Source organism: Anopheles moucheti, chromosome 3 (genome assembly GCF_943734755.1).
Source record: "Anopheles moucheti chromosome 3, idAnoMoucSN_F20_07, whole genome shotgun sequence".
Classification (NCBI taxonomy): Eukaryota; Metazoa; Arthropoda; class Insecta; order Diptera; family Culicidae; genus Anopheles; species Anopheles moucheti.
The window spans coordinates 86533357-86557766 of NC_069141.1; the positions used below are offsets into that span (position 1 = coordinate 86533357).

Sequence of the window (24410 nt, forward strand, 5' to 3'; positions counted from 1 at the left end):
ACTCGGGAAATGTATCAATTTAAACGTGTAAATTATACTTTAATACGGTGAACAAACATTCAGTAGTGCTTATCAATTGAAGACATAATGAAAAGGGTTCTAAACTGCAAACACTACATAAAATGCCATAACCTCATCTGGAAGGGAAGTCGCAGATAAACAATGCCCAATCATATGTTTGCTGTCAACTTGTGGCAAACGCACATAATTGATGTATGGTGCTTTCTGTGGTATCCCTAATTTTCGTCTTATCTCGTTTTGTAAAGTGTGTGGCGTTAAATGTTTACCATTCGGTTGTGATTGCGGCGCTTGTAAAGCGTTAATACTTCTCAACGATTGCGGTGCACTTGGTGCCGAAGTAGGAGTAGAGTCAGTAGATTACATCAGCTGACGGAGCTGTTCTTCCGTGGTGTCCCAAAGTATCAACCGCTTATCAGAAATCACTTTTGTTCATCGTTTCAGTGAGAACGTACCAGCATCTGTAGTGCGTAGAAACCGTGATTAATTTTACGTTCAAAAGTTATACTATAGCTTTTCCCAACTCTGATTGTAATGGTTTGTGGTTGCCACGGACTTGTTACGAAAAAAAATGATGCAAAAACTGTTCAAACTTGTCACACACCAGAAAGCCTTTAGCTGTAAGTATAGTAAGCATTTGTGTCTACCAGAAAATCATCGTGACTCTTTATTTCTACTAGCTGAGGATCTGGTGCTAAATCCCAAGGAACACCCGGATCTAAAGCTAAATGATATCGTCGAAATATATCTACCGGAGGATGACGGGTGCCGATTACTCCTGCAGGTTACGTCCCTGAACAAAGACTTCAACTCGCGCGAAACTATCAGCGTGGAGGTGAATGTGGCCACCACGTTCAATCTGAAGGCTTACAACGATGTCTACATGCGTGTGATAGACCCGACCGATGTGGTGCTCGATTCGGTTGAGATTACGTTCAAAGACCAGTACATTGGCAGGTCTGAGATGTGGCGCTTGAAGACACGGCTCACCAACACGTGCGTGTATCTGAACAAGAAGATCGAATCGTGCGATGGCTGTATACGGTGCCAGGTGTACGAGATGTGGTCGCAGGGCGAACGTGTGGCCTGTGGCGTTATCAACGAAGACACCAAGGTGGTTTTCCGCAGCAACACCTCGATGGTGTACCTCTTCCTGCAGATGTCGTCCGAAATGTGGGACTTTGACATATACGGTGATCTATACTTCGAGAAGGCGGTAAACGGGTTTCTGGCCGATCTGTACAAAAAATGGCAGAAGCTTGGCAGTAACCACGAAGTTACGATAGTGCTTTTCTCCCGAACATTCTACACAGCGAAAAGTTTGGACGAATTCCCGCCCCATATGCGCGACTGTTTGCAGATCGACTACAGGGGACGGTTTTACGAGGATTTCTATCGTGTTGCCATTCAAAATGAGCGTTGCGATGATTGGAGCACAACGCTGGTGCAGTTGAGACGATTGTTTACCGGTTATCGGGACGTGGTGCTTAAATACCATGCGAGAGGAGATCTTCCAACGGGTACGCAAATTCCACCGGCCATTAATTCTACCGCCGCTCAGGGAAACTTCTTAGAAGTGCTGAACATTTCGCTGAACGTGTTCGAGAAGCATTATCTTGACCGGAGCTTCGATCGTACTGGACAGCTGTCAGTGGTAATTACACCGGGCGTTGGAGTGTTCGAGGTCGATCGTGAGCTAACCAACATCACCAAGCAACGAATCATCGATAACGGTGTCGGTAGCGATCTGGTGTGTGTCGGCGAGCAGCCCTTGCATGCGGTACCGTTACTAAAGTTCCACAACAAAGATACACTCACCTCGATCGACGACTATTCGATGCCTCACTGGATTAATCTTAGCTTTTATTCGACCAACAAGAAGCTTCCGTACTCTACGTTTATTCCGCGCATCAAACCGCCACCGGCGATCGGTGGCAGCACGGAACCACAACAAATACGTCCCGCTGGACCGGGACGTTTGCGATTGACGAAACAAACGACCGATAAAAAGAACGAGTACATTCACAACTGTCTGTTCGATTACGATGCGTACGACGATCAGATATTTCAGCTACCGGCTGTCCATGGTACGAGTTCGTTGCAGCGCATGGCACGCACAAAGAAAACTTCCGTGCCCAGTTTGGATGGGTTCGGCACGTACGCGAGAGCCTGCGAATGGGAACAGGACACATTGAGCCCATCGCGATTGCGTCGTAAAATGTCCGATCCGGATATTTATCATGCGTCCAACAGTCTGATGAATGTGAGCATCGCTTCACGTAGCAGCTCTCCCAATACGAGCGACATTTTAGGCATGCCGAAACCGACTACCATCACGTCACCAATTATTGAAGGCCGCGCCGGTGCGTTTGGTTCGTCTAGCGGTCCGGTCGTACGTACCGGACGGGCTCTCATTAATCCGTTCGATCCGTCACACGTTACCATCAAGCTTACATCAAACCGACGTCGATGGACACACATTTTCCCGAAGGTATTGACTGTGTTTGATTTTGTTTTTTTTGCTTTATCCTTTACTGTATTTACTTTTTGCAGGGACCACAAGGTGTACTTATTCAGCAGCATCACTATCAGGCTGTCCCGGCCGTCACCCAATCGCCCAGTTATTTTGTGGATCTAGATTCAAGCAGTGAATATGCGCACACATCCACTTGCACCTGGGGTCGGGCACGGCATGGCAGTTCCGCTTCGTTTGATAGTCGGCTTAATGAGGACGATTTGAAGTGGATCGCTGAAAATGGATGTAAGATTGCTAAATATCCTAACATACTTAACTCAGTTCTGTTTCTCTAATACCGCTTTTTTGTTACACATTTTAGGCAATCGGAAAAAGTCCGTATTACACTCACCGGCCGGTCCCCACGTACCGGTTACGCCTTCCAAAAGCCTTACCCTGTTGTGGGGTGCTACCGGCGAGCAAGAATGGACACCGGCCCTAACCACAGGTAGAACCGACACGGCCAGATCTTTGTGATGGCGGTTCATCAACTAATACGTGCCGTGTATCGCGTTGTTTTTTCTCATCTTCCCTTCCCATGATTTATCAGTTGATAGTATCGTTCATCATACGCTGAGCACCAGAATTATGCTGGTGCTGGTCCCCCATACATCCGTAATCCATTCCAAACGATCCTCATTTTCTCATCAGCCATAACACATCATGTTTGGTTGCTAATCACAGCAGTTCGTGCAGTGTTTTTTATTTTACTTTTAATAACTGTTGTTTGATACATCATCATCATCATTCCACTGACCTTTTTCACTCCTCTCTTTATACGGCTATTATTCCATGGCCGCACACATCATAATTAACCAACGATACAGTACAATAACCGAATGTTTCTTTTTCTCCTCTCCATATCCACGCTTCCTTCATTCTTCATTAAACGCACCACCATGATGCATTAAAAATATCCTTTTCCACAGTACAAAACGATCGATGGCAAATAGTCGCTTCGCTTTTCGTTGCGATCGATGTTCGTTGTTCGCTGTTTATCGATCGATGTTGCTCATTTATCCGTTCGGATACAACTACTTCCTATAAAGTCAAATACCCACGGTGTCCCGATCCTGATCAATTTTCCGTTCCATCGTGTCACGCACCACTCGCCATACTGCGCCATTTCGCACCACTTTAACGTTTCTCTCTTTTCTTCCCAACCGTCGATGCTTTCTTTTTTTTTCTTGACACCATTAATATGCCGCTGTTGCCTGCAAACGGATATACATCTTGTGGATACTTGGATACCCTTCTCCTGCTCCTTACCATCCACTTCTCTCCACTTTACCGGGGCACACAACCCGCACCTGTTCGATCTGGCCGCACAAAATGAACGTTTTTACCGCGTATCCGTGAAACCGTTTTATCTTTTTCTAATTCAACATCGATTTCTTTCTTCACTTTTTTCTCTATATCCCATCCCAAATGTATGTATGTGTGTGTTTCTGTATGTGTGCGTGTATATGTGCCCATCACAAAACATGCGTCCGTACGTTTCATCCGTTTGTGCTCCACCACCCCGCAAATGCGTCCGTGTGTGTCCACCGACAAATCTGTCCGCCATGTGTCGACGAACCAAACATCAACAAAACCGTACGGGACAAAACCGACATCTTGGGGAAAGCGCATCAACAGTCGGCAGAGTGATCATAGGTTGGAAAATGCACAGACACCCACACACAGCTACACCGTGCAACCCTTTTTCCGTTGCCATTGCACATTCTATCAGAAAAAAAGCTTTTGGTTTTCCATGATATTGTTTTAGTCTTTAGTATTAGTCTTTTCTCTGCCTAGCACTCCTATTTTCCTATTTTCTTATGTGTTACACAACTCAACTAGCACTTTTCCATCTTGTTTAGCTCTTCTGCAAAATGGACGATCAATAACGATCGTTAAAACGTTTCCAAGTGCTGTTTCTATACATATCGCTATTGTTACTCTTCTGCTCGGTTGATGTTAGTAGCGCGTGTACTCTTTGTGTTTTGTTTCGGTAGGTAATGTTAGTATGCATAATGTTTCGTTTCACAGATATGCGATCGCCCTCGAAGAACGCGTTCTGGACTGCCCGAAAAGAACGCTTACTTTAGGGGGAGCGTATAGTCCCCGTTCCAACATATCCGTTGAATGTGGTTATATCTGTTCTTCAGTACAGTTATTGAATGTGTGTCACTAAATGTATCGCTGTCAATATCGCTTGTGTTAGGGTGTGGCAAAAAAGGGAATGTTGAACAATATTTATAAATGAGTATTGTGAAGCCTGTGAATAGCATCTTTGTCCCTGTGTTATGTGTAGTCGCACAAGTCTGTGCTTTCCTTCTTGTACGCACGTTTCTCTAGCGAATCCACCCTGACTGAGGTAATGTAAATCATGCGTCGTCGTTCCGAATCGGCCTGCTGTATTGTATCGGTTTTGAAATTGTTTGCAAAAGAAAAGCATAATGTTTCCCTACTATCTACAATTCCTAAAATCCTCTTATCCAACACGATCGTACATACCGTTCCCGAATGTGCATGTTCGAAATGAAAATTTACAAAAGCATGATTGCATGATTTACACGATCTTAAGACTGAGTACGGTACGGTGTATAGCACGAAGAGTAGATATATAATTTTCTTCTATTATGTGTAATGCTTACTACTACTCACTAACAAAATCTGATCAACCAACCTGTTCGTATCTTTATCCATTAACATGCTGTTAATCCCAAGAGGAAAGGTGCTTTAGTTGTATTGTATGCTTTATTGTGCTTTCGTATTTACAACGGTGTAGTATAGTGCCTTTTTTTGGGTTCTGCTAAAGTGCGATCACTAATTATCCTTCTCTTCTCATCTTCCCATCGTCACCGCAAATCGTCTTCAAAGGTGTGGACTGGAAATCGCTAACGATTCCTGCCTGTTTGCCAATCACAACCGATTACTTCCCGGACAAACGTTCGCTACATAACGATTACGTCGTCTCGGACTATACGCTGTTGCCGGAAGACTTCAATGCGGATTATGCGCAGAACCGTGCGGTGTACAAGAAACCATTGTCAACGGATGAAGTCTTTAAGGAGCTTGTTTCACAACGATTGGCACAGGTAAAGACGCATAACTGGGCGGTTGTACTGATTATATTAAACTTCGTGATTTTCTCTTATATTTCTCACTGCTTTTTGCAATCCTAAAGCTTGCTATCCTATGCCCGTCCTTTTTTTTCCTCACGCATCCTTTCAAAGCTGCGACTATCTAAACCTTGTTAACATACAACAAACAAATAGTTATAATACCCACTTAAACTCTCCGTGAAGTGTCCTCCAAATTTCCTCCACAACAAGCCTGTTCTATTCAACTTGTCTTCTCAATGCTTCCAGGGCTTCCAACTGATCGTGCTTCCCGATAAGAGTGCCACAAATCCACCACACGCGCCTTGCTGTGGTGGCCATCTACAACCGGTGTCTTACTTTACAACCGCTAGCAGCGTTCTGCGACGTCAACCACCTCAGGAACCGACTAAAGAGTATCTGCTATCAATCGGACGCATATTCCATCGCATCTCTCTCAGTGGTTCGGCCATCACTGTGACACGCTACCGACCACGGTATGATATAGAAAATAAGGCTCCAAAGCCAGTCAACTATTAATTCTATTAATAATTTTTTTTCTATCCACTCGTTAGCCATCCCTATCCACCGATCAACGTTGACTATCGGTACCGGTTTCATGCACCACAGCACGACACGTACGAGGTGAGCGGAGTTCATTTCACCACGGAAAAGTTGGAAAACTTCAACTGGAACTATATGGACCAATACATCTGTACCCGTGGCGACACCGACTATCCATTGCACGAGGTTATTGAACGGTTCCAATCGAATCTATGCATTTCCGGTGAACAAACACTTCTAACTCATCGCATTTTGTTCCACAGAACATGAAATATTGGCGCTACCGAATGTACCTACTGCCGAAGGAAGATCCAGCAATGAAGAAAATTCTAGACGGTACGGTGCGCCGTTGTGACATCTACCATGAGGACAGCCCGTTCCCACCGGATCGGCAGATCTGTAACGAATTCGTGCGTTTTGTCGAGGCGTATCTGAACAAAATCAAAAAACTACAACCGGCCAAAAAGCCACGGGTAAGTTCGTCCGGTGACGGTTCCGGTGGAGCTGTTGCTGCTGCTGCCGCCGTACTGCTGTGATCGGAACCATTTAACGGTTTCCCTCGAACGAGGCCGGCAGTGGCTTATATATGTTTTCCACTTTTCAGCCAATTATATGTGATGTGTTTTGTTGTTATCTTGTTTTTTTTTTGCTAACGATTGTACCTACAATTTAGTCCTCGCGTAGCGTTAGACGCACGTGGATGGCATTAGTCACTGACTGTATTTTTTTTTGTTCTTCGTGTGTACTTTTAATTAATTTTGACCGTGTACGTGACTAATGATGATGTATGATGATGATCACAGCGCCAACACTGCTTGCATTTAAACAAAGCTCATTCATTGCAACAGAAGCTGGATGGGTGTGCAGTCGCACATGTCCATTTTCTGATGTTTGTTCTTTCAGTTGTTTCTAAACGAGCAGTAAATAGTTTTTTTAGTTTTCGCTCATCAGTGCCACTTATTATTACTTTTCTGTACATTATAAACTTGTTTTCCGTGTGTATAGACATATATAGAGTACAGAACGAACCAGTCTAAAACATTCATTGCGGGTTAATCTTTTAAGATAGACATTTAAACATTCTAATGGACCGTCGTACCAGGACTATACCCGTTCTTCGAATTTATTCCGGCTATAATGTGAATGCACATACACACCTAACTTATCCTTGCAGGGATACCCACCACAATCGCACCTTACCAGACGACGCCACAGTACCAGCATCCTGTCGAGACCACCACCGAATCAGGTGTGCGAAAACAAAAACCCAAAAAGAAAAGAAACAATGCCCAACTCCTTATTTCCCTTCATTGTCCTTTTGTCTCCTTGATCGTAGCCTATTATCATGGTTATTATAAGTTTAATATAATTTCAGTTCGAACAAAATCTGTTCGGAATTAAGCGAGAGAGAAAGGCAAAGCATCAGCCGTGAATTAGTGGATCAATCTTAAATGTTAAAGACTCTCACTGTTTTGATTTCATCTTATATTTTTCCATTTATTTTGTTTATTTGTTATGTTTATTTTGTTGTTTTTTTGCCGCCACTATTATAGCGTTTTGTGTTACGTCTTACCGTTGATTATATGCGATTTCTTTTAGCCTGTTGGTGGTTGGGATGGATTTATTTGTGTTTGTTTACTGTTTTCAATTGAAGCGCCTTCAAACCCTTGCAAGATCGTAATGCTTTTATGACATTTTTGCTTTCAAATCGAACTTCTTTAACGAAATAATAATTTGAGTTATCGCAAAAGTACTACATTTCGCGCTCTTTTGGGTTATTTTATTAATTAGCTTTCTTAATTCCTTTACGGCGTGGTGGAAGATTTTTTTTTCTACGATGCTTCATATGTTTTTGCTTCTTTGCTATTTTTGTTTTGTTTTACATTCACAACCTCGTGCCTTTTTCTGTTACTTTTTTAATTTAACTTAATATTCCAACCTTCACCATTCCCAACAGTATGCAAACGATCGTCAACGTTTTAGCTGAAGTATTGCGATAGCTAATTGGATTTTTCTTGTCTTTTTCTCCTCTTTATCTCCCGTGTTTCCTCCCTCTCTGTGCATCCCTTTCGATACCGCAATCTGTGCGACGCACTGTCCAAAACCAAAAGGTAACGGCACCCCAACAGTTCCGCGAACGAGTCTTCAGCAACCGTCTACCGGAGAAGTCAAGGTTCAGGTTAATGTTCACTATCTTCCTACCATGCAAAACGGGGTTTTTCCTCGTTCGCTTTCACATGTGCCGCTGCTGGGTGGTTATTTGAAGGGGATAGGGCCATTTCCCGTTTGCGGTGGTGTTGGTTTTGCGTTGTGTGTTACTGCTGATGCTGCTGCTTCTGTTGCCGCTTATACATATATTGCACTTACAGTCGCTCGTTTCGTATCTGTGTGTTACCTGCAGTTTGTTTTTTCTCTCCTAATTGTGCTAATAGTTTACTGTAATACTGTTGTGGTCGCTACACATTTGCAAACAAATATTAGAACAAAACGCAAACAACATTTAGACATAAACTGTGCGCACCACAAATTGGTCCGGTTCGATAAGCAAGAATTTGGCAAAGAATAGCATTGTGTTCTCCACAATTTTCTTCATTTGTATCACTATTTTCTGTATGATTGTGTGTTGCGTTTTTACTGCAAAATTATGTTGATTTTCAATCTTTTCTTCCAGCAGCATGGTGGATGGGTAAAACTGTATTATAACAGCACTAGTAATGGTCATCCTCATCATCATCTTCTTCACCATCATCATACTCCTGATCGCTTTTCTTTCCCTAGCACCCTTGCCGGTAACAGGTTAGTTGCGTGTTTTTATTTTGTGCCCATTGCCATCCTCATCATTGTACATTTCCAAAATACCTAAAATCAAAAGAGAAAAAGTTTGCGCTCAGAAGTAAAGTCGAGGTAGTGTTAGCACGGTAGGCCTTCTGTCCTTCAGCATGGCAGGTAAGCCGCGTAGACTGCTTGCTTTTGTCGTGTATAGATTTGTTCTCACTTGTTTGCTTGCACGTTGCAATGCTGCTTCGCTTTCTCATACCCAACCACACCAAACGCAAACCGCTTGCCCGATCAGAATAAGACGTATGCTTCTGTTGTGCTCTGCAGTATCCTCACACGAACCGGATCGAAGGTGCTGGACAAGAGTGGTAGTGCCATGCAGTCGCCAACACCTATCGGAAGCGGTGCTATTGGATCTGCTGCGTCGACCGTACCCAACGGCAACAATAGCAACGGTCCAGCAACACCGGTTACGCCGGGCATTGGATCGCCAATGATAAGTTCGGTGGGTGGCAGGACGACGGTCGACGGTATTCCACTGTCCACGCTGAATACGGCCACCGAACAGGGACTGCCAGAGGATGGAGATGATTTCGGCGGTGAATGTGGCAAGCTAAAGTCGACGGCCACACTGCAGGAAATATTCGATGCAATGCGCCACGCGGTACATGGTGTGGGATTTTTGGCCCCAGCACAAAGCATGCCCTCGTGCACGTTCGTATCGTACGATGCGATCAACTGGCTGCAGAATCGTATCGAAGGTCCATGCAAACCCGTCGAGATACTGGAAGAAATGAGACGGTAACTAAGGGTGTTGGATTGCTTCATCATTACTCAACTCACCTAATTCATTTTATTCTTGTACTTGTAGAAATCGTCTCATCTGTCATGCTTCCGGGGACTTTAACAAACCTGTCGTTGCTGGCTTTTGTCTGTACTACATCGTACGGCAAGAAAAGGAATCACCGGAGTACGTCCCTCCGCTCGGTGATTTATCCGCGTTTGAAAACGAATGGATGGAGGTGGAAATACGACATCCGGATCTTACCCGACCGGTCGATCCGCACGATCGAGGCGTACCGACGTTTCTGTGCGAATCGATAGACAGGCAGGACGAGGAGGATGGACTGCTGTACAAGCAAACTCACCTCGAGATCGATATCAGTTCGAAATCCGATCGAACGGAGTGGGGTCACGCACGGTACCACCAGCGAATGATACCCGGGCATGCGTACGAGATCGTTGTCCAGTGGATTACGGCTTCCGGTCCGATCGTGTACGATCTCATCTACGGCTGGTGCCGAAAGGCACAGCAGTGCGGATTCCAGCTCGTGACCATACCGGCGGATCCGCTGGCGGAACCGTTCACCGAAAAGTCGGACCCATTGCGCGGCCCCATCTTCATTCCACTGGACATCGACTGCCTGAAGCAACATCGCAGCTGCCTATTCCAGGAGTTCCCGAAGGAAACGTGGCCAACGAGACTGTTGCTGTTTCAAGAAGCAATCGTACGCCGGTTCGGTTTCATGCGCTGTACGGTGGAAACGAAAACCGGCTGCAATCAGATATCGCTCGACTATCAGTACGTACACTGTAGTGGTAATATGTTCCTGCTGGTACCGAACCCCAACATGGGATTACGATCACGCCAGCGGCTCGCATCCGGTGGCAGTAACTTTAAGAAACCGATCGCCTTCATTAACCGGTACTCGGCATCGTACGAATCGCAGATGGTGCCAGCGAGCAATCACGAACCGTCCTACATCACGCGCCACGTTACCGGAGCGAAAGGGAACACGAAGGACGAAAGCGAAGTGATACGCCGTACCGGATTCCTCTGGTCCTGGAACCACATGATACCGAACAAGAAGTGGAAATCGCTCGTCATTGCACAAACGGACGATCTGTTCCAGCTGAAGATGTTGCGCGACTTCAAGGAGTTCTGTTCGAACACCGACCAACGGCTGGTCACCTTCTGGGAGTCCTGCTGGGAGCTGAAGGAGAAGGCATCACTCGAACGTACCTGAACGGTGATCGTGAACAACGAAAAAGAAAGACGCATCGAACTTTCGCTCGTTTTGTTTTGTCCTTTTTGTTATTATATTGCTTGTTTATCGCTCTTTTATTGACACAAAAATCGAAATCGAAAATAAAAAAAACACTCAAAAACTATGAAAATAACGCGATTGCTCACTTACAGAGTGTGGGAAAAGTCGAAGAAAGGAGCGATCCTATCATACACGCGATCATGTCATCCGAAGCTTCGCTGGGGATGTTTTAATGTAAGATCAAGTATCTTAAATAGCTGCAAGCTATTGCCAATTTTGCTATCCTTAATGCGTACTATATTCCACCCGTTAGAGTTTCAGGGAAGATCGAAAAGATGAGAGATTGTATGTATGAGCGACTATTTTCCTGCCTAATAGTACTACAAGTTTTATAAACTTTGGCATTTCAAGATCGTTTTTTTAGTCTCTAACAGCACTCCTACCAAAGGGCCACTAACAGGCCATGGTGCTTCATCGTTATTGTTTATCTAGCTAAATAATCACAACATACGAAACGGTCCGTAACGGTTTCGTTCGTTCGATTGCTACACTTTACTGTACTTAGATAAAACGTAAGGACACGATTCAAATACAAATCGGATGACATATTGTTGTATTATACGTCATATCGGAATACAATGCAATCAGTTTGCTACCGGATATTAAAGGTTAAAGTTCGATCGTGCCCTTCCAAAAACTTCCAAAATAAAACACGTCTTCTATAGTATGTAGCTAAAAACCCTACCTACCTATCATTCAGTACACAGTTCTGTCTCCTATCCGTAGGACACTCAGTCCCTTAACTGCAATCGCTTGAAATTCCATTCTTACATTAGTTTTAGACCCCTAAATAATTCCATATTTCGCTTTGTACATTTTTGGTCACCACCACAGTTACCAATTACCGCAGTCGATCAGATCAGGTGTAAATGGATTCTATAGAAATACTGTTTATACTAGCAACCGAGGTTTACATTACGCACCACTTATCATCAGTAGGTTAATAATATCTATTGCTTTTTACATTCTCCACTCCGGGGGGAGATTCCGTTTCCACCAGCAAAACATGGACAATCCTTCACCTACCGAGTGCCAAGTGTGTATTTGTATGTACAAGGTTCTTCTCCACCGACCCGATCACATGGTCGTCTCCGAGTCCGGTGGTGTGTGGTAGTTAAGATTATAAGCCGGTGGACCACTGTTCAGAAAATGCATCGCCCGAAGACTCTCGCGCGAAACGGAACGACGGTGGGGTAGCTGCGGAATGGCAATCGGATCCGTACCACTACCAACCTGACCCTGGACCGGATTGTTGCCGTTCGCTAGGTTAGCGAACACGTTCTCCACCTGTCCAGCGGGACCCGCTTGTCCCGGGGGAGACACATTGTAGCCTCGATTAGCAACTCCGCCCACCTGTTGGGCTCCACCCGGCCCACCGAGATAAGAGCTTAGTGGACGCGTGCCGTGAAAGTTGGAGTAACTCGATCGTACCGATGGTGGACGATTCTGCCCATTAGTGCCGTAGTACTCTTCGTTCAGTTCAGGGCTGTGGTTAAGGTTCGTCGTTGAGTGTTGGTACACCGGGTTGGACAGTCCTGCATGGGTACCAGCACCACCGAGGACACCGCCGGCACCACCCCCGAGTGCCTGTGGTGAGGAAGAAGCACCCCAGGACGTCTGTTGCTGGAGCAGTGGCGAAGATGAGTTCATGTTGTAGTAGATCGGATCGATCGGACTGCTTGTGTCACCGTCCAGGAAGGTAGGCGTGTGTACGAGTGCCTGCCGCCGATGTGGTGGTAACGGTGGCTGAACCGCCTGATGATGGTGATGGTGCGCTCCGAACGTGTTCAAATTGTTGGCGGACGCCTCGCCCACCGGTTGGCCGAAATTGTTCAACTGACCCATCATGTAGTCGTTGTTCAGTGACTTTAGGTTCGACTCGGTCAGATCCGGGTTCTTGTTGTGGACGAACGGTGGGAAGGTTTTGGTGAGCGTCATAGTGCCCGCCGCATCCTCCAGCCCTGCCAACGCAGCCACATGGTGGTGCCGATGCTGCTGCAGATGTTGCTGCTGCTGATTGAGCAACTTCGTTACCGGGTTCTGGTGCGTTGTCTTTCGCCGTGAGTTCCGCACACTGCTCCGATGATGGTGATGGTGGTGATGATGATGTCCCGCACTGCCCGAAGCGATCGCGCCCGATCCACCGGACGAAGACGAATGACCCCGACGACTGGAGGTACTCTGACGTCCCGTACCACTGCCAATCGTGCCCCGCTGCATTACCGACCGACGTTTGACGCGACGCGGTGTCATGGGTTTCGGACTCAGGGAGGACGGTGCCCCGGTACCTGCACCGCCAATCAAATCATCATCATCAAACGCATCGTTCGGGTGGGCACCCCGGATCGTGTCCACCGGCCGGCTGAACTCAACCGAGTACAGCGACTGACGGTGTTTGGACTTTTTGCTAGTTCTGCTCACTAGTACCACCGAAAAAGGTGGAACAACGCGCCAACGAAAGACCACAAATCGAGGTAGGGTAAGAATAAAAAGGGGCATAGAAGCGGAAGTGAAAGGACAAGTGCAACGTGAACGGAAGATAACAGGGAAGAGAAAGAAAAGAAACAAGGAAAGAGAGAGAGAGAAAAAACAGGAAACAAAACATTAACAAAAAATTAGTTTATAAAAAAACATATTTGCAAAACAGAGAAGAACACAGGAGTAATGGTAAGGAACGATATAGTGGAGGAGACAAAGGAAGCTTCAGATGGTGTGGAAGGGTGGGCGCACTTAAACTTGATCATTGTACGTAAGTAGGCAACGTGCTAGTCTCATCCCCCAGTGAGTTCACTAAGTATGGCAGGGGTTTTCAATCGGTACACATTTGACAGGTACTGTCAATTCGAGCGCTAAGTAAAAAAACACCGACGCGTGCTTAATGCAATTTGTGCTAGTGTGGGTGTGGAAATGAGCCTTCAAAAGTTAATCCAATAATCCAATGCAGGACTACTTTGGAGTTCTCTCTTCGTGTTTGCGGTGATAAATGTGCAATAGTAGTTGCAAATGAAAAGGTACCAATAACAAATCAAATATACCCACTAACTGATGATGATGACCACAAGGAGACTAGCACTTACCTTAACACTTATTGTTAGGAGATCAGTTTAGTCTGTGATTTTGGAGCTTTGGTAAGGGATGATTGAGGTATCCAACTCAGCAAAAAAATTAAAAAGCATTGTTAACGCTAATAATATCTACACCGATCGGGGATGTATTTTGTTAAGAAATTTTACTAGAAAAAGAAGAAAAGTAATTATTTTTCCAAACATTGTACAAATGTAGCAGTAATTTTTCTAATAAAAAAAACCATCCACCGAAAACTTTCACTTGATTGTGGTGCTATTTTGTTACGTGGTTATGTGCATGGTTGAGTTATTCAAATCAATGATTTACGACTATATGCTATATGCGAAGAGGGTATGTGTCTAAATTGTGTCATTGGCAAAGTGTTTGATTGGAAGATAATAATAATAATAATTACTCATATTTACGCTTTCATCACTAAATTTACTGTAATTGTAACGATCTACAAAAATATACTAAATGAAAAATTATAATTGTTTTCGCTAAATAAATTATACTTTAGTTGTTTTTTTATCCTCTTACAAACTCATAACATATAATACAGCTGTACAATAATTCCCCTAAATTCCACAACTCGAAAATGAATAGTAAATTCACCCAATTAAAATATGTGTTTTTCATCTTTGTCTTTCTTTTATTTATATTCATTGCTTTCATTTCGTTGAATGTCGCTGAGCTTTTCTTAAGAGAAAAACAATAGAATCAAATGGCTTCGAAACCAAAAAGTAAAACAACATTAAACAAATGTCGTAAGAGAATCCGTCTTCGCTAACACACGTGTTTTGATTCAGCTCATTGTACGCCCTACGCAAGGAAGTAGTATTATATAGGAATAAATTCTCGCAATTAAATCACTATCACTAATGTGGGTCGTTCCACTTCACTCGGTACCTATTTTCAGTATGCTTTGTACATTCAAACGAATGATTCGAACATTTCTTTACAAAAAAAAAATACAACAAGCAACATTGCTGAGTGCTTGAGGGTAAGGGAATAAACAAACAAATCGAGTAATAGTGCCTGTAAACGTACGCTAGGTGTGTATAGAACAAAAAAAACGCCTTAATCTTAAGTGAATATAAAACACATATCTTTTCTTCGTTCGCTAGTCTACTATTTATCTCTACACGCTTTTACGGCCTACTATGCTTTTTTTCTCCCCCAAACTTGGGGGGCTTTGGTTTGCGACATTACCGAGTTGTCGCCCGTGGCAAGATGTTTCGTTACACATTTTGTCCATGCGAATGCGGTTCGCACTAATTTGGCTAGAAATACGGCTGATGTTGCGCTTTTGGCTACTGCTGCTACCGATAACATGTTTTGCTAGTTTCGTGTTCCGCTACAAACAGACGACGTCATAACAATCGTTACGAACAAATCAAAATTTGTTCACTTTTTCCCAGGGTGCTTTTGGAGGAGCTTTCGTTGAATGAGAAGTATTCGTAGCTATTCGTCCTATTACTTATTGTCTACTAAAACAACACAAAAGGAAAACAGAGCCTATAACACAGTCATATGTAACGATAGAAACGAATCTCCTGGGTTCGTCCTTCGATCGATAGGAAAATTCAAACAGTACGATCATCTATCCGCTACGATGCATATATATATTTAATAACACTAACTAGTTCACAACGGAGTCACGACGATAGTGGAACAATAAAGTTGTTTAAGTAATCCCTGTACTACTAAAACAAGAACTTTCTACAAAGTCCGATAGCCATGTCTACGTATACATAAACATACCAAATCAAGCACAATAATTTCCGTCAATTTCCCAACGACGACTTTGATGTAGACAGTATTTAAGGAACATTATCTAACTTCCCAACACTTTCAGAATAATGAGTGCGCGGAAAGGAAAACCATAAGCTGGGCAAATATAGTTTTTGTTTCTAATCTACGTACGGTAAGAACCATTCTAATGGTAATAGTAACCAAACGCTCTAGTAAAACAAAAATTACGAAAAAAGAACGTTATCATTTAAGGGCGCCTCGTACACGGTGCACTCGCTGATACACACTTCTCATTGATTCGAACGCTCAATGCTGCATATCAATTAATCAAACAAATATATGAGGTTTGGGATTGTAAAATCTGCCACATACACATGACCTCGCGTACACCGAAACCGTCACTCAATCCGATTCTATCTCATTAACTTTTTCTCCAACTCGCACGAGAGAAAAAGCAGAAATATGCGCCACAGTTTGAAGAATTTCGCTACAGAAAGGGGGATGCTTAATTCCAGGTTTTACAAATCTCCTAATCTAGCGCGTCTTACTTCTCCGTTGGTAGAGCATTTACAGCCGGTTCCCGTCATTAATTTGCTTCTCACCGAAAAGTTCCCGATTGCGTAAGGGCAAATCCTTGGATGGAAATTAATACCATAAATCGTGGATGCGACAAAACCGCGCGACCTTTGCCCGCTAAGTGCTATCACGCAACACTTCTTCATGGAAGAAATAATCACCACACCATCGTCCCCGGCCACACACGCACAGATAGTCGTGTCCCGGGAACCTCAAACAGTTCCCATCAAAAGCTCAGTTTTGTGCCACGGCGATGGCACGGGCACGATGATGAAAGGAGGTCGTAACAGATGGGTAAAATTCACGAAATACAAGAATCAACAATAACAACCTCACCCAAGAGAAGGAAGAAAAAAAAGGACACACAAAAGGAAATACAGAACTTATCCAGTTCTAAACCATCATTAGTCGGTTCGAACGCAATGGAACGGGGGCATTCGGCGGTAGTGACACAATAATTTCTCTCACAAACCACTGCCTTCTACGCCACACCACAGGCGCGTATCGACCTGGCCGACCCAATCCGACACTGGCGACACGCTGCTTCCTGTGCGAAAAGGGAGCCCATGGAAATGGATGTCGGGATGAGAAGTTGGGGAAGTATCGGAGCGACAGGAAATTCATTCGAACGCCAGCGCGGCGACTTGTTTCCGCCATCAATAATTCACCGTCCCGAAGGACTCTTCGATTCCCTCACTCACCCGGGAAGGGGATGGTTTAGTGGGGGGAATCTTCACGTTGGCACGAAGACACGTTGGCGCCTCCTTATCGGCTTGTCGTGCTATCGCTCTTTTTTATGACGCGTGCTTAGATCTAGTGTTACAGCCCTAGTTCCCTGGGTGCTCCAGGATCACATAGTCCGGATAGGCACCATTGTTGCTACAGAACGATCGTGGACGCTGCTGCTGCTGGTGGTGGTGATGATGATGACCGGCGCCACCACCATTCGCACCGAACGTTCGTCCCGGCCGGCGACTTCGGTACGCTAACCGATCCTGCGACTTGGCCCGGTGCATCACCATCACCGGAATGCCCGACGGTGTGCTGGTGTTACGCTGGAACCCACCCGGTAGTGCGGAGAAGTTATTGTTCTCCGGTGGGGACGATGGCACCGCGGCTGCACAATATCCAAGCGGTTTTCCTCCGACCGGTCCACCATACTCACGGATCTGATCACATTGGGTGGCGGTGCTCGGTAGACGTCCACTGCTACCACTACGCGGTCCCGGTCCAGGTCCTCGGTCTGGCAACGCTGCACCGTGACCGTGATTGTTGTTAAGCACGTTACTGCCTCCAGGACCGTTTCCATTGTGACGGCGTGCAATACGATTCAGGTTGGGAGATCGCGTCAGGTAGGCATTATTCGTCGCAGATCCCGCATCGGATCCCTTGCGTGGATAATGCTGAGGTAGAGGAGGTACTTGCGGCACTGGAGATCCTCGGCCATTCCAGGAGCCCGGTGTTGCGGGTCCTGCCGATCCGCTGCCACTCGCCACAACCACACCGACCAGCGAGTTGCGCTTCTGTGGTGTCGAACTGCCCAGCTGCTGGGCGGACCCACTCAGCAGCAGTAATCGACGACCGTCATCCTCACCCGGAGTACCTCCGTCAGTTCCGGACGTTCCTCCACGGTATCCGGGACCGCGCCCTAGTACCACGTTATTAAACGGATTGCTGATACCGAAGTTAGCGGCCCGTGTCTGGTAGGAAGACGCACTTCTCGGGATGAAGAATGTGTCGTCCTCGGGATCCGCCGTTCGTTGTCCCTGTATGCCACCATCACCGTACCTCAGAATGCTCACACTGCTGCTGTTCTTGCGCAGGGGGTTGTTGTTCATGATCGCGGCATGATCTCTCCCACCGGAGGATGTCGCCTTGCTGAAGCTGGAATTCCTGCTGAGACCTCTCGCCGGAACTGTCGGCGGTGGGGACGATTCTGAGCTATCCTGATGCTGCAGCAGAATCACTCGCGATCCTCCACTGTTGATGCTGTTGGTGCTACTCAGCTTGGTCAGCAGATTGCCGCCGCCATTCACGCTCATTCCCTGCTGACCAGCAACTGTGCTGTTCTGATGGTTGTGGACATTGTGGGGATGGTTGTGGTGATGGTGTTGGTTGTGGTGGTGGTAGTTGTTGTTGTTGTTGTTGTGAGCATTGTGCAGACTCTGGGGACTGCTGTGGATGTTCGTGAACGTGGATGACGGTGAGGATGAGGATGACAGGAGTGTGTTAGTATTCGAGGGTGAGTGATTGCTGTTACTGGGCGGACCGTGCCCATTTAGCTTTGCCTTCAGCACGTCACCAAAGCTGCCACTAATGCCGGTGTTATTGCGCATTATTATTGCCCCGCCAGATGGTGGATTGTTATTGGGCACCGGGTGATTCGGCAGAGATGATGATGGATGTTTGCTCTGGCCTTTGGTGTGATTTGCACGATCAAACCCAACACCACCAGTGCCACCATCTCCTTCCTCTCCTCCTCCACCTCCGTCTATGCCACTGCCACCATTGCTAGCCGTTAGCAGCAGCAGCTTAGCGCTGCTGGCCGCCTGCTTGAGCTGTGTCGAGTTGGCACTGTTGGTGGTTGGTAAACTACTATAGCTCACGTACATCGGATGCACCGCCGTGTGCTGCGGACTCTTTGCGTCTCCACCCATAAAATCGACTGCAAAATAGATACCGTACCGTGGCGGTAGAGACAGGTTGACAGGTTGTGGACAGGTAGTAGAGGTAGTAGAAGAAGTGTGGTAGTAGTAGTAGAAGTAGTAGTAGTGTAGTAGTAGCAGAGCAGTACCAGTAGCGAAACGGTACCGGTTAGGAGAAAACGAAAGAGAAAAGAAATACAATTAAGAAATGCAAGAAGATGCGAATAAAGATATGTTGGAATGTAACGGAAATAAAAACAGGACCAGCGAAAAACAATGAGAAAGATGAACCAGCCAAAAACGGCATGGGAAAACGAGATAACAGAGAAGGAAAACAAAAGAATGCAACAAATTTATTCTATCGCTTGTGTTGCAATTCCGCTGCCGCTAACTGTGAGATGATAGTTGTATAAACCACCGTTACAGGGAACATTAAATCAAGAACAGGTAACTTCAACACCCAAACGCTGCATCATTCAACAGCAAAATTGGTAACTTGCACTGAATATGCAAAACAAAACAATAACACCTCTTTTTGAAGCTGTTCATCACAATGAAAATGAAATCATGACATGGTACCGTGCACGTGCTGATGATGGAAATGGACGAAGCGAAGTGACGATGTGAATTGTGGTGGTTGGAATGGGTATATGACGGAATTTACATACGTAGAGACCCAACGTCAGAATTGTTGTTTTTTTTACATATTGCCTCTGAAAGACAACTAACTTAAAGGGGACTTTTTGTTATAAAAGAATTGGTAAGAAACACAGGAATATTATTGGATATTATTTACAAAGAGCTTGAGCTGCCAGGTGTTGTAGTTAGAGATGTACTTGCAGAACTTGGACAACATAGATGAATCATGTCCCAATAGAGCTCCCAAACTTTAGATTAGAATGCCAGTCGTTAATTATGAAAAATCAGACGTGGAACTATTTCGTAAGCTGGATTTCCAACAGACTAACACACGATTAAAAGTTTATAATTTCAATTATCAGTTCAATCCGAAGTAAATAAAGGATATTCCTCGTACAATTAAAAAAAAAACCTTCGACTATTGCCTTAACTTAATACATATAATAATTACTATCAGTAGTTCAGGCTTGTACATTCCATTCGTGTTGAAAATTGCATTAATATTAATGTCTCTACGGCGATCACAACGGAACTTATAAGTGGACATGATATGTAGCCAAATATGCATTATGTATTATGCTAGCAAAACACAAACACATTAACATCAGTCTATTAGACTTCACTCTAAACAGAACGTTTAATCTCGCTGACAAAACATTGTATATTTCAATTCATTGTTCCTGCCACAAAGGGCAGAATGTCGTCTACTATAGGTGAGGGCTCACCTCGGGTCAAGTACGGCGGCATCAATTGCACCTACTGCTCTTCTCACCTATGCTACGGATGCAACAAAATAAAATGATTATAAACTGTACCGTCTCATGTATATGAAAATTTAAACATCTTCCACCTTTACTCGCACTCCCTGTCCGATCGCACCCCGTTCGTTCGCAATGCTTTGGAAATATGCTTTCCACACACTGCCTCTGCATTATGCTGGCTCGCGCACACGGAACGGGTTATGCGGCCTTCAATTATTAATCGTTATTGGCGTCGACTCCTGCCCTCCTGCTTGATCACCGGTGCTTGTCTGCTATCCCAAAGCGGTTGAAGCTTTTGTGTCGAACGCCCCCTCGGGAAGCGCACACGGAGGAGAGCACACGCTGCCCGGAACGGATGATGGGATTTGATCAATTTTTGGCTCGAAATTGATTTTCAACACGAGACAGCAGGTTGCCGTACGCAAGGGCGAGTGGGTTATAAAAATCTGTGGGTACACCCACGGACGATAAGAAGAATAAAACCCACACCGGAGGAACGTTCCCGTGTTCCGCATGTAAGCATCCTTCGCTGTTCAAAAAGGCGTTAAGAAACCACCGAACGCGGAAAAGACGTTTGCGACGATACAATTCCACCCTCGGATGGCAAGCAGAAGGATGGATGTGCACCGTGAAGAATGCAAATCATTCACTTTAATCCTTCAGGCTCTTCCGGGAAGGAGCCAGCCACTCACGGTAGCGCGGGCGGATTCGGTAGGATGAGCTGGAAAAGCCACGGAGCGCGTTACCGCTTCCGGTGCTCTAAGTGGGTTCGGCATGCACGAGAGAAACACAATTTTCGATACGATTATAGCTCGGGTTTTGTTTGTTCCTTTACGGCAACATAGGGCTAAAGCCAATAAAACGTTAAGAACATATGCAAGAAAAGGTCTAAATCTTTCCCGAAAAGCGATAATTTAACCGCTAAGCATAGATCAGCCGAAAAGGTTAAACAAAGCAGGAAAGCAGAAGTGGATTTGAATAGATTTATCCTAAGAAAACATAAAAACCCACAATCCACAACTGTGATTGTTCTCTAGCGAACGATCAATCAAATGGAGCCTAAGTACTATTTATTTGTTATTTAAGTTTAAGAAAAACGCAAAAATATAATACAAATAAAAACAAAACCGAAAACTTTTTCAATTTTACACAAAACCATGTCTCCTTGTCTTGCGATGTCTTGCAAATTTCTCGCAACACAAGCGAAGAAACGTGAAAGAAAGCAAGACTACCGCCGCAAGTCATCCGGAAGCCTACAAAACTACAGACCAAAGTTCTACTTTTGTTGACGTCATCCTCAGGCACTTCTGGCCAAAAGTCAATCACACTCACACACAACTGCCCCATTTGCAGCCTGCTGGAAGGCACACTTCCGCTGACACACTCCTGTGGAAGGTGCCGCGCGCCTTCCAAAACACAAAACAACTAGAACTAGCGCAAACCCCCAAACACATTCCACACCTTCAACGGACCGCGGTCGGTCTAGTTTCGCAGGATTACGTGCGCATTTTTTCGCAGCAATGTCACGTTTTTGCGTTTGGGACACGGTGTGAAAACTGCAACCGCTTGTCACACTTGGCCGTCCTTTGACCCTCGCACAGGGCAAGGAACTATGGCCCGGATGGAAAACAGGGATTAACAGGGGGTCGCAGACCAACTTTATGTCATAATCGTGCCGGTGGAGATAATAATTAAACAGAATTATCATTTTCTTCATTCACTTGACGTATATCTACCATCTTGAATTTTGGGACTGTATAGTTTATCTTCCAAACAAACAACTTGGTTTGTGGTGCGGATGAATAATCAATACAGAATGCAATGAACTGCACCTTACACAAGCATTTCCTCAAAAATTCCAATCGGAAATAAGCACACAATACCGTCTTCTGTAGACCAATTTAACGACAAAACGGATGAAGTCACGAAGAAGGAATAAAAATAAGTTCTACCGGGTCTGTTCATTCCGCTTTGCTGTTTTCATCTCCCATGGAGACTGAAATCGAGTTTCATGGGGAGACATCTTTTGCCTTCTTCACTCCAAACTGGTGTCACTTTCTCGCCTAGTCAAGGATGCACCACAGCACTTGGGCAATGCAATTGCTGACCTCAGAGCCGAGAACCGGCTCCATATCGTGACCCATGTTAAAGAATCCTAGCTATGTCCTACCGGTCGTGCGACTAGCTCGGGCTACGGGCAGAAGTGTAATATCGAAAAATTTAATCTACATTTATGATGTTGCATCGTTGCGTACCGTGCGTACCATGGTGGGCTGTTTGCCAATGTTGGGCCAAATCAGCAACGGTGGAACGGAACACGTTTTTTGCACACATTTGTCCCTCTTTTTCCCTTCACAGCCAAGAGTAGTGAAGTGAATGAAATATTGCGAATGCGGCAAGATGAAAATAACTCACGTAGAGTGAGCTTTTCTTCCGGGACTGTTGAACCAGTCTAAAAAAAACGTTATTTCAATGTAAATGTTCAACAAACTGTCAAAGAAATACTTAATAAAATCATGTTAAAAATGTGTTACAAGGAAAAACAACACAGTATTAAATTAAAAATAAATTAACACCTTCATACCGTCCCAGAAAACACTCGTAAAACACCCTCTTTTCACACACCAATCTGACAATCTTTCCCAAACAGAAGAGAAGCCAATTTACGAGCTGCAGAAAAAAAGTAATTCCAATATCAGCACACGTTTCACAGCGCATCAACCCCCATCCCGGAGAAGAAACGAAGCGCATCTTCCGTTGGATCAAGCCACATAACAATGGCCAACCCAATGCTCCGGGGACGTATCCGGACGTTACGAGGTTAACACGCGCGTAACTAGAATAATTTTCGTCCACTTCCGCGTACTGCCAGCTAACTTTTCATTGCAAATCGCATGCGTCTGACTCATGGGCGTAATTTTCCAACCGTAGTGATTTGTTTCTCACTTCCCGTTGTAACGGCCCACAGCAACCATTGTTCTCTGCGTAAGATGGTACCGGTGGAGGACTGTAAATGCCCTGCGTTTCGACGGTTGCGGGGGGTCTACTACCTCACATCGAGCAACAAAAACCGTTCAATCAGCCGCTTGTGGATGATGTGTTTTAACGACCGACCGGATCACTACTACCACTACCTTTCCGCCGAACAATCCACTTGAGTAATAATGATACGACCTACAAGTGAGAGACTGTGATGATGCATACTTTCCGCATCGTAAAGATGCCCCCCTGACATCATCCGTATTTAAGTGTCATCCATGGTGTCGTACTTGGTATCGTAGAAGGAAAACAAACATCTCAAACGTATTTGATCAATTAAAAAAGAATGATTATAACTAACTGCAAAAATGACACATTGCTATCCACAAATTCTATCTTTTAAGAATGTCCCATTACAAAACCTTCTAATGCCCCCACTAAATACGATCTACTGCCCTAGTTTCTTTTTCCCCTCAGCTACTCCCACATTTCTGCGAATGATAGCTACTGGAGAACTAACTTAAGATTATTTTATTTAGCTCACCGATATGATAAAAGCACATCATGAGACTGCTATTTATGGTTACGAATGCTTACTGGGTATCAAAACGCCCCCAAACAGAACGACCATAGAAGAACCTTCTCTGCATGCGTCAACAACGGTAACGATTTGCTACGCTTCTGCTGCTAATTGGCCACCCCGACTCCGATAGCCCGCGAGCCCGATGAGTGATTACTTTCTCGAACGGATTAGATACGATTAGAACACAAACGCCTAGATACACATGCAGCTCGCAAGCCAGAGGGGTAGTAGAGTACGAACCAGATGATGAGATGGTTAGTGATATGAGTGATTATGAGCCTAACAGAGGTGCGCGAATTAGTGGCAATGAGTGAAAGCAGAGGGAAGCTGCTTCAGC

General features: G+C 45.0%; 2 protein-coding genes across 4 annotated transcripts in view; one reads left to right on the forward strand and one right to left on the reverse strand.

Moving 5' to 3' along the window:
* Positions 1–565: 565 nt before the first annotated feature.
* Positions 566–10988, forward strand: LOC128304768 (GATOR complex protein Iml1). Its single transcript, XM_053041997.1, has 13 exons — positions 566–638; positions 699–2509; positions 2572–2779; positions 2856–2981; positions 4172–4189; positions 5399–5616; positions 5890–6116; positions 6195–6369; positions 6447–6656; positions 7358–7432; positions 8855–8979; positions 9289–9762; positions 9833–10988. The coding sequence occupies exons 1-13, from the start codon at positions 590–592 to the stop codon at positions 10986–10988; spliced, it is 4872 nt and encodes a 1623-aa protein (XP_052897957.1). The 5' UTR covers positions 566–589.
* Positions 10989–11086: 98 nt separating this feature from the next.
* Positions 11087–24410, reverse strand: part of LOC128304769 (GATA zinc finger domain-containing protein 14) — a 52835-nt gene continuing 39511 nt past the window's right edge. For 2 of the 3 annotated variants that reach the window (XM_053041998.1, XM_053041999.1), the window contains exon 7: positions 14717–19131. In XM_053041998.1, coding sequence (XP_052897958.1) covers positions 17294–19131 — 1838 coding nt within the window. In that variant the 3' untranslated portion in view covers positions 14717–17293. Of the gene's footprint in view, positions 13490–14716; positions 19132–24410 lie in introns of those variants that run through there. The other variant, XM_053042000.1, reaches the window with a different exon arrangement.

Coding starts and splice junctions, on each gene's coding strand:
- LOC128304768 (XM_053041997.1), top strand. CDS start 590: ATGATGCAAAAACTGTTCAAACTTGTCACACACCAGAAAGCCTTTAGC. Junction 5,617..5,889: donor TTTCACAACGATTGGCACAG/GTAAAGACGCAT, acceptor CAATGCTTCCAG/GGCTTCCAACTGATCGTGCT. Junction 9,763..9,832: donor ATACTGGAAGAAATGAGACG/GTAACTAAGGGT, acceptor TTGTACTTGTAG/AAATCGTCTCATCTGTCATG.